Below are 14,851 nucleotides of genomic sequence, written 5' to 3' on the forward strand. Positions count from 1 at the left end.
TAAATTGATATCCAATATGGATTACCTACCATGACTATGGTATCAACAGCTTTTAATTCTGATTTAAGCCTTCTGATGCCTGATTGCAAGGGAAATGGACACCAACCCAAGGGGGGGGAGGGGGGAGATGCTTTTACCCCACAGAAGCGACTCTCCGTTCTCCAAAAAAAGCAGCAAAGATGGCTACACTTGGAGGTCCAGAGGACTCCTTGCTTTAGAGGTGTTTTCCCCTACCAGAGGGTTAGGTCAACTATCATCTCGTCCTGTGCAACGGCCTCATCGTCCCATGATCAGCCATTGGCTTCCCCTTCCAACGCGCCACCCACATGACAAGGGCGGCCGAGGAGTCCGCAGCTGCTAGGAAGAAAGTGCAGAGAGATTGGTCAATGTGTGAGGGGTCCTAACCGCAGTAGAAAAAAAAATATGGTGCAACTCTCTAGGGCAGAGGTCTTCAAACTTGGCAGCTTTAAGACTTGTGGACTTCAACTCCCAGAATTCTCTGGCTGGAGAATTCTGGGAGTTGAAGTCCACAAGTCTTAAAGTTGCCAAGTTTGAAGACCTCTGCCCTAGGGATAAGCCCACGTGTAGCTTTTACCAACTCAAGGCCACCATAATGGTGTTAACTGGTGCTCTGGTTGGAGCTCCCTTGGATACACTCAAGAATTTCAGTGGGTCTACAGTTGCCAGAATACCTCCCATCGAATTCTTTCTAGGTCCATTATTGCTTGTCCATCTCCTAAAACTATGGGCAAGCTAGGGGAAGACTTCTCAGAAGACTTCTGGAGCTGACCAAGGGTTGCCCATCCAACACCAGAGAGAAGGGGAAACCTCAGCTCGGCGTAGCAAGGGGTGGAACAAAGCTAGAGTCAAGAGGTGCAGGGCAATCAACACACAGCCAATCCAGAAAGAGCATCGTTATAATTTAAGATGGGCGGGGCAGTTTCCTTCATCAATAGTCCATGTCTTCCTCAGCTTTCAACCAGGAGCTAGGAACATCGTGGCCCTTGTTGAAGAAGGGCCAAGGAGAGCTGTAGTGAGATGTATTTGGGGGGACATCAGGTTGGGGAAGGCACCTCTAAACATTTATTCCATCTTTGTGGAGCCCAGTTAACTCGGCCCTCGTTTTCCAGAGCTCAGCTTCCAGCTGGCCGCGGAGGGGAGAGGAGAGGATCCGACATTTCCGACATTCTTATGCCCACTTGGGCCACTGGCATTTATTTTCTGAAACTCAGACAGTGCAATCTAACCCCTTCCTCTGCTTTTAAGGATTCAGGAAGCTTGCAGAGAACCCAGGGTGTTCCAAAGGACATTTTCAGAGAAAAACAACATAAAGCAACTCAATTCGTTTTCTTCCTCAAACTTTTTGTGAGGGAGTCTAAAGTAGCAGGGATAAACGCCAGACGTTAACTGGTCTTCAAGAGGGCTACGGAGACCCTCACATGTGAGTTAATCTGAAGCCAACGAAGTGGACACACAGCCATTAGCTTTGCTCGTTCTTCCTGATCTGGCAGTCAAAATTAGCCCCCTCCTCACCACGAAACTACTAAATGGCACAGAAGAGCATTAAGTGCCAAGAAGTTGGCATATGCTGACGGTGTGACACAAGATCATGCACCCAACTACCACTAGTGCTATATTCACAGTGTTAGTAACTCCACTCAGGATGCAGTTACCCCCAACACCTACACTGAGGTTAAGGGCCTTCGTACTCTTCCTTATTTACTTTCAATTACGTATGCACCCACAGAAGAGAGGTCACAATCTACCTGCAGTATTAGCTGCAAGGGAACGTAAGTGGGAATTTTAAGACACCCCAAGAAAACACCACAAAAGCTAGCATTTGCGGAAGCAAAGACTCCAATTCAAATCCAACCCCAACAGAGGGGATGCGTTTGACAAGACAGAGGATGCAAACATGTAAGGGCGCCTGGGCAACAGGAATCAGTCCTGGATCGCCACATGATGTGGGTGAGGCAGAACAACTGGACGGTGCCACCATGTAAATGTTGCATCCCCGGCTTCCAATAGAAAATTGGAATTTTATCTCTGGTGGGTTGGCTTCAGCTAAGCAGAAGGGGGCAGCAATTTTATTACTGACCCATCTGAAGGGACCTTTATCTGAGGCTTCGGTTCTCAGATTGGAAGTCTGAAACCCCTTTGCTCTAGAAACCTTACAAAACGACACATAAAGGGACTTTGAAAGGGCAACTTACTCGCCTCGCAACTCCAAGTTCCAAGCCTTCTTTCCCTTCTCTTTGTCAGCCCTCACTGGCGACCCAACTCTAACCATCCTTCATTCCTCTGCCTTCTCCGTAAATCCAAAACCCGCTTTCTCTCTTCTCTGCTCTCCATACGGACAACCTTCTCACGTCTGAGCAAACTCAGTACACCTGCACTTCTCATTCTTTGCACATACACACAAACAGCAGCCTACGTCCCTCCTTCTCGCCCTGGTGACGAGCTCTGATTTTCTCCCTATTTCTCAGAACCACGTCCCAATTTAACTTGTCTCCAAAACACCCCCTTCCCCCAAAGTACCAACTTTTAAACCTTCCCGTGTTCCTCTCTGAAATTCGTTATCTTTGAGCTTGCTGAGCGTTATCTTGAGGAGCCCAATTCCCTGTGGGTGTTTAGACCTAATTCTTTCTGCTTTTTACTGCGTGTTCACTTTTGACATCTCTTGATGTTACAGAGCACCAAAACAAGAGAGCAGCGGCAGCAGAAATATTACGGATAAGGCTGTGGCTTGAATTCATATTTCTTTTTGAATCTTCCTTGTCCAAAAAAAATCCCCCCCACTTTTTTTCCCCGGCATGTCTTTGATTTGCAAACCTTTCATGTTTCTAAGTCATGCTGATTCAAAGGCATCATTTTATAGCGCTATCCTTTCCCATAAGTTCCTCTTCTGGCAAATTATCTTTTTTTCTCTCTCACAACCTAGCCACCAAGTCCAGCCCCACACTGCCTGCTCTCCGTATGTTTCCCATTTCCTCCCCCCACCTACGATACTGTAGAACCTGGATGATGACACAGACCAAAATGTATTGTTTGGAAGCCACACCAACACATCAAAAAGGAGACCCAATTCACAGGCACATCATGGGAAGCAGTTTCAGTGACATCTTTGCATTGTAGACGCTGTTCCGTTTTGCTGGACCCCTGACCAAAAGGACCTCCAGCGGGGACGGAGCAGCACCAGGGACTGGACGGCGAGGTGAACATTCCCTCACCAGGGCTTTCTGAATGTGGAGAGAAAAAACCTGGGGCTATGAAAATGTGGATGCAGTAACTGTTCCAAAATCGTGATCACCCGTAGCTATGGAGGAGCTGCTTTTTCCGTTTCTTTTTCCTAACTAGAGGAAGAGAGATATTTTTTTTCCTATGGCTCGATGATTCTACCATGTTATCCACTTGAAATTTTCATTTAGCACACACATCCTTCGATACCTCGTGTCGATTGGGACTTAAAAAGGAGACCACAAGGAAGAGCTGTGCAAGGCGCCTCCTTCGGATTTCTGCAGGGCTAGATACGGAATTTCAATTTCAGCCCCGAAGGGCTTACTGAACGAGGTAAAAGCAGCCGGGTTCAATTTGCCTTCGAAGAGTCTGCCGCTACGTGGCTGGCTGGCTCCTTTTTTGGGGGGAAAAGACGGACGTCTGATTCGAGAGAGAAAGCGGGCTCTGCAAAGTCCTCTCTTCTAGCCAGGCAGGCAGTTCTCTCTCCTCCTTGGACATTACGATGCTGCCGAAAACGGCACGGAGCTGGAGGAGATTTCGGTGGACTTCACAATGGTGATCACGCTGGTGGTGGCTACTTTGGTGGGGGTGATGGGGCCGCGGGCCACGGTGCGGGCAAAGGTCTGCAGGGCTTCGTACTTGGAGCGCAAGGCGTCCAGCTCCAATTTCATGCTGCTGTTCTCCCGAGCCAGCTTCTCCACCTCCTGCTGCAGCTCCACCCGCTGCCTCTCCAGTTCCTCCTTCTGGGTCACCCGCTTGATCCGGCAGCTGGCCGCGTAGCCCCGGTTCTTGAGTGTCCGCCGCCGTTGCTTCAAGCGAATCACCTCCTCTTTGGTGAGACCTCGCAGGTGCTGGTTCAACTCCCGCACAGACATCGACACGAGTTCATCGTCGCTCAGCACCGGGGCGTTTTCTCCTGACTCCTCCTTGACCTAAGAACACCAACAGGACAAAACTCGTGATTATGTCACACTAGGTCAGAGCATGCGCTGGCTGAGGAATTCTGGGACTTGAAGTCCATAAGTCTTCAAGTGGCCAAGGTTGGAGGCCCCTGCTCTACCGATCATGGTTGCCCCTTCGTGACCACCAGATCATCTACTAGGAAGCATTTCGTGTGGGCAGCCCCAAAGCATCTCCAAAAACTCCATGGTGTTCAGCTGTTCAAGGTGCTCACTGTCAAGACCAACCTGTAGGAACGAATTCTGCTATTTTGGGAATTCTGAGTTGGAATCCAAAGGAAACAAAAACCGAACTTAACATTTTTATGTCCGTGAGATGTAGTAACCGTCTTTGACTCAAAACTGCTGTTTTGTGCCTGTAATTACCCTCTTAGCCTCCGTTCGGAATATTTATTTATTTATTTATTTATTTATTTATTTATTTATTTATTTATTTATTATTATTTATTGGTTCGATTTATATGCCGCCCTTCTCCGGAGACTCAGGGCGGCTTACAATGCAATAGCCTTCATACTTTTGTATATACCTGCTTAGTAGGGCTTTCGGGCCCCCCCCTAAGCGGTGTTCTTTTTTTTTTTTTAATACAAAGTCAGCTTATTGCCCCCACAATCTGGGTCCTCATTTTACCTACCTTGGAAGGATGGAAGGCTGAGTCAACCTTAAGCCTGGTGAGATTTGAACTCGCAGTAATTGTAGGCAGCTGGTGCTACTTTAACAGCTGCGCCACCAAGGCTCTTCCTCCTCACTTATAAAGATATTACTCAACGTTACAGTTATTATGACTTTGAAGAAGTTAATGTTATTCCGTAACTGACTTGCTTCTGTAATTAGCACAAGTAGCCAACTGTCAACCCTCTGTAGACCAGACAGGAAACATGACCCCATGAGCTAATTTTAATTTATTAGAAGGCTACGTTAACAGAATCTTGAAAGTAAGAAAGTACGAATCTCCCGCCATCTCTTTTTCAGCCGGAAAAGTTAGGGAGATTCTTTTCTGAGTCTCTTTCCCCGCACGTTATGCAACTCTGGGCTCTGCGCTCTCTTATCCAATTGTTTTCTTAGGTAGCATCTCTTTCTCCCCCTCCTGGGTCTCCAAGGTAATTCCCATGTAACATTACAATACCCCAACTCTCTGATGAGGAATTTGTGTTTAGAGTATTTGTATAACCAAGCCAGAGTTAGAGACATCTTGATTTTGTTAAAAGTGAAGGAGGTTTCTGGTGGCCAAATAAAGCTTTTCATCTTCATGATAGACACCCTCATATTTTACTTTTGAGGCACAGACTGACTTTTGGAAAAGGGATAGACAAGGGCAGCGAGGACCCAAGAGTTGGCATCTTGAACAGTTCACTGAAGATGCCACTTTAAATATATATATATATATATATATATATATATATATATATATATATATATATATATATATATATATATATATATATATATCTCCCCATCTGAGCCTTACCTTAAATGCTTTGTTTGGTTTTGGATTAGTCGTCATAACCTGGACACAGTCACCTGGACAGAATTGCTCAGAAATTGCAACTGGAGAAAAAAGAGGGAAAAGAAGGAGAGAAAAAACAGGCTAAGGATCAGCTCAAGAGAAAAGAATGATGCATTTTCGTTCAAACGGAGACAGGCACCTGTCCTGGCAGTGCTATTTCACACAAGGTTTATTAGAGGTTGCTGTTTTAAAAAATCTGCCTTCTAAACTTTACCTCCCCAGCCACTTAATCCACCACCAATGTCTCAGGATCCTGGACTTCCATAGGAACGTTCTCATCCATTAGGACTACCAGTAGTCCTCAACTTACGACCAGAATGGAGCCCAAAATTTAGGTTGCTGAGTTGTGCCCCATGCTACGACTTCTCTTGCCACCATCGTTAAGTTGTAGTTGTTAAGTTAGTCACCCAGTTTGCTAAGCGAATCTGGCTTCCCCATCAACTTTGTCAGGAGGTCGCAAAAGGGGATCACGTGACACTGCGACCGTCATAAATATGAGTCCTTTGCCAAGGGTCTGAATTGTGATCACGTGACCATGGGGATGCTGCAGTGGTCGCTATGTGGGAAAAACAGTCATAAGTCACTTTTTTCAGCGACATTGTGACTTTGAGTGGTCACTAAATGAACTGTTGTATTACAAGATGCAAACAAGCAAGAGACTTCATCAACCAACTCATAATAATGACGGCGTTTCTTTCTTTCAAAAGCAGCTTCTATGAGAATAACGCTTCTTCCCAGTCTTCCTTATCTCCCATCTGGGGTGCCGTAATGAAGAGAGAAAGGAGGAATGATGGCAGCAGGAGTTTAATGAGATTTCTGCCAAGCTTTCCCCATATCCTCCAGAATTATTCGGCCAGTCTTTCCTGACTTTCACACCGCAAGCTAGGCTAGACTTTCCACACTGTTGAACCTAGAGTCCTCAGATGACTTCCCAGCGTAACGGCACATTTTAACCACCAGCCACCCAGAAAGGCTCTTTCCTCATCCTGGCTTTGAAAACAGATGGCCGTTTGAATCTTGATCCCTCGCCCGGACCCGGAGTTTTAAGAGATGGAATTCCTGGATCCAGAAGAATTCAGTTCATCCAGAGATTTCGGTTCGTTCTGAGCGGCCCCTCCAAAAAGCCAATTTCCCTTTTTTCCAAACCTCTATAAAGCTAGCCCCAAGTTTGCTTTCTGTGCTTTTTTTCTCCAAAGCAGGAGAATGCCACCTCCAAAACCCAACCCCAACTTCACCCTCATCCCATGCCGTCGTTAAAAAAAAGCAAAAACAAACAACCCACCAACATCATTCTCTTCCTGGCTCCTCAAAGACCGAAAAGTCCCCTACCTCTTCCCAGGCCCACCTGTTAAGCTGCTGAGCGACCCGTTCTTTGCAAGGCAGCACGAATCGACAGATGAGAAGGCGAGGATGAAGCGGAGGGGGGGGAGGTTCTCATGAGCAGAGAAAACAAGGCACCCCTTTCCTTACTGGGCTGGCATCGTCTCAGCCCACTGGCTGAAGGAAGGAGCCCCCTCTGGTCTTCCAGCACGGGGAGAAGTGACCCAGCAGCAATGCCCCTCCACGCTCTCCGGCTGCCCTTCACTCTCGCCTCAGGTACTCTCAACTACTTCCGAGACCGACTGTCTAGACTTCAGCGCAGAGCCTTCACCTGCATCACACCGCACGGAGGAGGAGGAGGAGGAAGAGAAGGATGACACCCTTGGAGCAGCTTCAGAGAGCCCTCACCGATGGAGAGGGCAATGCAGCTGTGACATCACAGTGGCTTCCTTCTCCCCGCCAGCTTAGGCCACACCAGCCAGGCTCGAACATGAAAAGCTGACGTGCCTAGGAAGCACAGGCTCCGGGAGGCTGCAGTGCCAGACATGGGAGACCGTCGGACAGGAGGGTCTTCCCTCCCCGGGCTGCCACCCACCCGTCCAAGAAGCAAACAAGGCTGGGCTGGTGGCAATGAAAACCCTGGTTCTCCATGCACGTCTACGGAATGTCACGCGTTCTAATCATTACCAAAAATAAAAAATAAAAAAAAATTAAAAAAAGGAGAAGACGACATCTAGCCAAAGCATCCCAAGCATGATTTCCTTCCGATAGTTGCTATGGTGACCTTGGGAAAGTAGCCAACCCTGAGATGGTAACCATGGAAACAAGAGAAGCCCAAAAGCAAATCATGACTTGGGGTCATCTCTGTGCAAAGGCATTGGGGAGGGGGAGGAGGGGGGGAGACAGAGAGAGACAACAAATCCATGCCTTTTAGGATGCATGGGGGGAGAAAGAGAAAGGGGGGGGAGAGGATGGGGGAGTGGGGTTGTTGTTGGCTGGCTCAGCCCGAGTGGCTCCTGGCTTGACTTGTGGCAATCAGCACCAGTCACCATCCTCATCCTCAAACGATGAGCGCAAAACTGGAACGGGGGGTGTGTGTGTGTCTGTGGCTCTTGCCTTGGGAGGTGGAGGGGCAAGTTTTCTAACGGGCACCGGACATCCCCTCGGCCAGCCCTTCCTCCTCGGCCCCTCAGAGCTGCCCCACCACGCCTCTGCAACGCCCCCCCCCCCCACTTTTTTTAAAAAAGAAACAGAGAAACAATACAACCATCCGAGAAGGGAGAACCTGCCTCCTTTCTGCTTACTAAGCAAAGGAAACCTTGTCCCCACACATTCCCCACACACCAAACCAAGCCAAAGGATCTCAGGGCAGCGTTCTACCATCGTGGCTTGTTTCACTTTCAAAGCTTAACTGTACAGAAACAGAACTAGCAGAAGCTTCCCCCCCCCCCACCCAGCCCCCCACCCCAGATTCTTAACCAAGGTTTGGAGCAGGCAGGCAGAGCGAAGTGAGAATGCAGCAGAAACCCTGTGCGAAGAGAGAGAAGGAAGGCAAAGCAGGACAAGAGAGGTGTGTTGTTGTTTTTTGTTCACCGAAAACTGTCAGGATGCCCACGGCTCCCTGGAGCTGCTCAGCACTTCCTAGAATGCAAACAGCCTGAACTTCACACGTGGAAGGACCACGGCAGGGTGTCATTCAGGGCAAGCACAGCCTGGGAGCATGGGGAGGGTGAAAGGGGGGGGGGGCAAAGGTGGCCACGCCATGCTTGGCTTCCTGCAAAGGAGCCGAGGGCCCTGGGGCCAGGGGCACCAGGTGCGAAAGTTGCAAGGTAGCCACGTAACGGGGAAAAGACGATGAAGCAAGGCAGAGGAGGAGGAGGAGGAGGAGGAGGAGTGGGGGGTGGGCAGCAAGAGAAGGATTACCTTGGACTTGCAAAGCTTTTCCCAGACCCTTGTTCATTCCTTTACAGCTGTCCTCTCCTGCCCTCATGTTTGGAGGCGATTGCCGGGCGTCCCAGGGGCCCGCTCAAGGTTGGGACCCCTCCTCGGGGGGGTGGGGGGAAGGAGGCACCTGCAGGCAGCCGAGGCCAGGGTGCAGGGCAGGGGGGTGGACGGGCAGGGGTCTCTCCGGGAATCCTTTCCAAGAGCCAGGCGGGTGGACACCGTTCTTCCCTATCCTGGGGTAGGCGCACACACGCAGCATGGCTTAGCATACGCATCGCTCCAGTGCCATAGCTATGCAATGAGTCACCAGCTGTTTACAGAGTGGGGGAACAGCTCGCATTCCCAGAGAGCCAGCAACACTTCCTTCTCCTCCCCCTGGTCGGCCTGCCCGCCCCGGCCCTCCCCCCTCCCCAACCCCTAGAAGGCAAAAGGCAAGACGCTCCTCCACCCTCCTCCACCGGACTTGGCGGTTGTGCCAGAAAAGGGAACTTCAAAAACACGTTGAAAAATAAATAAGTTAAAAGGGGGGGGGGAGAAAATGAAGCAAAATTCGGGCCCTATCCCATCCCCAAGCATTAAAACAAAACAAAAAAAATTCCTCCTGATCTTTGACCAGGGAAATCTTCAAAGGCCTGGCTCTCCCCGCAATGTAACCACCCAACCAATGGGAAAAGATGGTGTGTAAACACACTCGGTGTCCGGGAGAAAAGTGCCACTAATGCAGATTGAGTTCCTGTGCTTCCCCCCCCTCCCACGATCCCACCCCATTTGTTCACATTTCTAGGGTCTTTGGACAACGGTCTCCTGCCTTGGGTCCCACCTGTTGCAATTTTAACACACTGAGCTTGATGGATGCTTTTTTGCTCTACCTGCTAGCAAAATCTACTCAAAATTTTGCCCCGAAATAGAAATATCTACAGGTAGCATTCAATAAGGCCAGTCTGAAAGAATGTGATTGCCTTCGGGACAACACAAAGCATTAGCTCTCCTTTGTATTATTTATTTCTATTCCACTTAACAAATATTTCTATAGTATTCTATAGTGCAGGGGTCTCCAACCTTGGCAACTTGAAGCCTGGCTGACTTCAACTCCCAGAATTCTTCAAGTTGCCAAGGTTGGAGACCCCTGCTATAGTGTTCTTGTTTCTGAGCTTCTTTTCTTTAAATTGCTTTGACCTGTTTCCATCTGATTTTAAGCATGCCAGAGAGGTTTTGGACTCAACTGAGGTCATAAGCCAAGGACTACCTGTATATGCATAAACAGGAGCGGGGAAATTCGAACAGCAGGCGAGTCACAGAGGGTGAAAGTGGATTCATCCGGACAGCCTGTGTCCTCCCTGTGATCAGAGCCAGCAGGGGAAGAAACCCACCACAGAGGGAGGGTCAGGGACCACCAGACTGAAAGGGACTTTTGCCAAGGCGCAGTTCTCTCTCTTGTGATTTCTGGACAATGATCGGAGAGCCTTCCGTGGGGAAAAGCTATGCCGATGCTGCAGCCACTTTGGATAACAAGGACGGCGAAGCAGTGAAGGAAGGAAGGAGGAACGGCTGTGCTTCAGGCAAACGGAGATCGGGGAAGGCTACTGCACAACCGTCGTTTAGGCAATTAACCTGACTACCTGGATTCACAGGTGATGCATTAGCCACACAAGGCGCACCACCAACAGAGGTGTTTCGAAGCTCCCTTTGCCAAAGGGGAAACAAGCTGCAGATTCTACAAATATCCAAATGAAATCCTGCTGGCTAATGTGTCCTTAGTAACGCAGGCTCCCATTAACTCCACCTCTCATAACCTCTTGTGTCAGGAGCGAGGGGCTATTTCTTCTCTCTCAATCCTCGACCGAGATTGCAAAAGGATGAAAACCTAAAGCACGTTTTATGCATTGGAGACCTTTCCGGCATTCCCGCTTTAAATGAGCTTTCCTGGATCTTTCACATGTAAAAACTAACTTGAACCAACTCTCGCTCCCAGCAGGGGCCAATGGAAACTGTAGTCCCAAATGAGTACGAAACACATTGAGCTGGGAAAGGATGAGCAAGAACCTGTACCAAGATCCACCTTGCCCTGCCCCCAAGTAGCCTTCCCAAAACATCTTTTTTCCAAAGCTTCCATCTATGGTAAAGGCAAGTGTATTATTATTATTATTATTATTATTATTATTATTATTATTATTATTATTATTTCATTAAACATGAAACTCAACTGAACATTTACAAATGTATCACACTGACTGGTGCTGATGGTTGGATACGGGTTGCTGCCAGCGTCCTAGGTATCAACCAAGTATCTTCTTAAAATATGCGATCTTCCAAGTAGCACAGTTTTTTGCAGTTCCGCTGGTGTTATTGCACGAAGCTGCAATTTCTTGAAGTGTTTTATAAAATTCTTGAATAAAGATTATATTATTATTATTGTTGTTGTTGTTGTTATTATTATTATTATTTTATTCATTAAACATGAAACTCACTCAATTGAACATTTAAAAATGTACCCATTGTCATCGGGGCACTTGGTACCATGTCCAAGAATTTTACAAAACACATCAAGAAATCGCAGCTTCCTGCAATAACACCAGCGGAACTGCAAAAAATTGCGCTACTTGGAACATCGTATATTTTAAGAAAATACTTGGTTGATACCTCGGACGCTGGCAGCAACCCTTATCAACCATTAGAACCAGTCAATGGTATTATTATTATATACTTTATTCATTAAACATGAAACTCAAGTCAACTGAACATTCAAAAATGCATTGCAAATACCATTGACTGGTAGTATTATTATTGTTGTTTCTGTTCCAAGCAGAGCTCCACTTTTCTCTGCTCAGGCTCTCTCCAAAGTACAAAACAGGGTTAATTATAATTTGCGCAAAGCCCTGCTGATACCGCCAGCTGCCGCTGGGTAACATCCGGTCCATCATGTTTAGGAAGTGACTGCAAGGAGGAAGATTTCTCGGGCGTTGAGAAAACACAGGGAACAAAACAAGCAAGCTGCAGCTTTCACCAGTGCCGAGGCAGAAAGGTAAATGAATTCAATATTACATCCCAGCAGGCTGGCTGGGGTCAGTCGTTTGAACGGGACTGCAGAGGACCTTAAAATTTTCTTTTTTCACGTAAAAGAAAAAAGGAAGCTGTTCCAAACTTCCCACCCCGAGAGGTTGTGAAATGCTCGATAGTTGTGTTTCTATCTTCTTCTGAGCCCCCCCCCTTTATTTTGATAAGGCAGCAAAAACACAGTTTTCCTCTCTGGTATCTACTGCTTGTCCTTGCCATAGAGAAGTTTGGGCTAATTATATATTCAAACAGTCTCTACTGGGCCCCTTTCTTAGCTTTGAAAGGAGAGAGACAAGAGGAGGAGGAGGGAGAAGGTAAAGACATCAGAACTGAGATGATTTCATCTTTGGAAGCGATTCATCTCACAAGCTGGGGAATTCCTCCCTCTCAGGGCGCCTGATCTCTCAGAATTCATGGCATTGTGTTTTTTTTGCACCGTGTGGATTTAGCTCCCTTCCCCCCCCCCAAATTGTGCTGCAGACACACACACGGTCTCAATTCCTTATAGAGAGCAACCCCCTCCCAATTGCTGAGGGTCTTCAATGGGAAGCCAGATTGACAACCGGGATACTAACTGAACTGCAATGATTCACTTAACAACCGTGGCGAGAAAAGTCGTAATATGGGGCAAAGCTCACTTAACGGATGTCTCGTTTAGCAACATCGATTTTGGTCTCAACTGCGATCGTATGTTGAGGACTTCCTATACTTTATTTCCATTCAATCTGGAGAAAGTAGAAGGGGAGCCTTTGGCTTAATTGGCCTGTAAGGAGGTTACGAGAAGTAACTTGGTTTGAGCAAAAACATCAAAGAAGCAGGCAAGTTTCTCTCTGAGCAAACTAGGCATTGACGGGTCTCTTGTGGGGGCCACTAAGATGCCCACCTCTAGCCCAGTCTAACCAGTGAGCCCATCTCCCAGTTTGGAGAAGCATCTTTCATCGTTAACCATGAAATCAAGACCTTGTGAGAACTTGGATAGCCTCATAGGTGGCCACACGGAAGCCGAGAATTAAGCATCGGTTCCTCCGTTAGAATTCAGAGTTGAGCTGTTTTTTGTGAAAGTACCTCCAGTTGCTAATATCGAGAGTGACGAATTCCTTTGGAGAACAGGAAAGGCCCTGCTATTTTTGCAACCGGCCACTCCGCTGCAGCATCCAGTTCAAGCAACTGCCCCCCCCACCCACAACCCCATACCTGCTGCATGTCTTCTCCGAATGCCCGATGCCTGCTGATGCATGTTGGTAGGGAGCATGGAGGTAGAATGCACTGAATGGCTTCTTGAAGCAGTTGGGTGGAATAGAGACAGAAGCGTGCATGTATGTGCCAAACGAAAAGTAAAAATACAATGACTCAGAAGCGTCTCCTACCACGAATATGATGCTCTGCTGATTCATTCAACATGTGTAAAATTCCCTTCTGAGGGCAACCCCTCAAACTTTCCAAATCAATTCCTAATCGTTCAAATCTTGCCAGCCAATTACGCACTAGAAAACCACCAATTTTACAACTTCTAGAATAGATCTATCTACGTCTATCTGGAGACGTAAGACCTTTCTTAGCTCAGGCGGCCACTGGTCAACACAGACTTTGCAGTGTTGCAACCATCACAGCCTTATGCAATCTAGCCCCCTTCCCTTACAGATTGGGAGGGGGGACCAACTTCCCAGAAGCCTCAGGAATGGTGGTATTTTGGGAGCCAGTACAGGTAGCCCTCGACTTACAATGGTCCATTTAATAATCGTTCAAAGTTACAACAGCACCGAAAAAAGTGACTTAGGCTATGACCTTTGCAGCATTCCCATGATCATGCCATCAAAATTCAGGTGCTTGGCAACAGGTTCCTATTTATGATGGTTGCAATGTCCCCTTTTGTGACCTCCTGACAAGCAAGGTCAACGGGGAAGCCGGATTCACTTAACAACAGTGGCAAGAAAGGTCGTAAAATGGAGCAAAACACACTTAAGAGCAGAAATTTTAGTCTCAATTATGGTCGTAAGTCACTATCTTATAAGGACTATCTGTCCACACAAATGGAAAGGTTGAAAAATCCCATTGCAACCCCAGCCACCCAGACCCCTTCTTTGTGGGAAGGTGGTTATTCCCCCCCCCCTCTTCATATTACGGCAGTTCTTTAAGGTGGTTTTATTGGGTGTTATTTTTGCAGGACGGAGGTGAGGTTTGAAGCCAGGGGCTTCCCAGGTTTTAACTGATTTTGTCCCGAGGAGAGGGAAATTCCAGTAGCAACAGATAAGGGCAAAAAAGCATAAATTAAGTTTATGGCTCTTAAATGCAGGCCTAGGCTTGCTCTGGAAAATAATACCAGCAGTCTAGATTCATGTGCTACAAAAGGAGTGACAGTTAAGTGTTTGTTTATGGAAGCAGGTAGCATCCTGACACAAAGTAGTATTAGTGTATATCATTGTAGATAAACACAGACTGTTACAAGAAAAACACAGATCTGGCTGCCAATTCAGCCATGCTTTTACTGGAGGGGAAATCCTTCTCTCAGACCAACCAAATTTGCAAGCCGACTGCATTTCCCTCCAGAATTTATGTTGCTAAGGGAAAAATTTGTTAAGCGGGTTTTGCCCCATTTAACCACCATCCTTGTCACATTTCCTACGGGAATCACTGCAGTCGGTAAATTAGTTAACCCGGTTATGAAGTGAACCTGGCTTCCCCATTGGCTGTGCTTGTCAAAAGGTCGCAAAAGGTGATCACATGACCCCGGGACACGGCCACCGTCCTAAATGTGAGTCAAGCAGCCAAATGCAAATCACATGACCATGGGGATGCCGCAAAGGTCACAAGTGTGAAAACGGTCATCAGTCA

At 47.5% G+C, this 14,851-nt stretch overlaps 2 protein-coding genes across 2 annotated transcripts in view; one reads left to right on the forward strand and one right to left on the reverse strand.

Moving 5' to 3' along the window:
- Window positions 1-550: 550 nt before the first annotated feature.
- Window positions 551-9,024, reverse strand: MAFK (MAF bZIP transcription factor K). Its single transcript, XM_070954910.1, has 3 exons — window positions 8,945-9,024; window positions 5,663-5,742; window positions 551-4,169 (listed from the first exon to the last, which is right to left on the reverse strand). The coding sequence occupies exons 1-3, from the start codon at window positions 9,009-9,011 to the stop codon at window positions 3,735-3,737; spliced, it is 582 nt and encodes a 193-aa protein (XP_070811011.1). The 5' UTR covers window positions 9,012-9,024; the 3' UTR covers window positions 551-3,734.
- A 2,928-nt stretch (window positions 9,025-11,952) lies between these two features.
- The window catches only part of LOC139325148 (lysosomal alpha-glucosidase-like), a 30,611-nt gene continuing 27,712 nt past the window's right edge, over window positions 11,953-14,851 (forward strand). Inside the window, exon 1 of the mRNA XM_070954906.1 lies at window positions 11,953-11,987. The gene's annotated coding sequence lies outside the window, so the exon portion shown is untranslated. The remainder of the gene's footprint in view (window positions 11,988-14,851) is intronic.

Source organism: Pituophis catenifer, unplaced genomic scaffold, assembly GCF_029215685.1.
Source record: "Pituophis catenifer annectens isolate HBS135680 unplaced genomic scaffold, rPitCat1.0.hap2 SCAF_16, whole genome shotgun sequence".
Taxonomy (NCBI): domain Eukaryota; kingdom Metazoa; phylum Chordata; class Lepidosauria; order Squamata; family Colubridae; genus Pituophis; species Pituophis catenifer.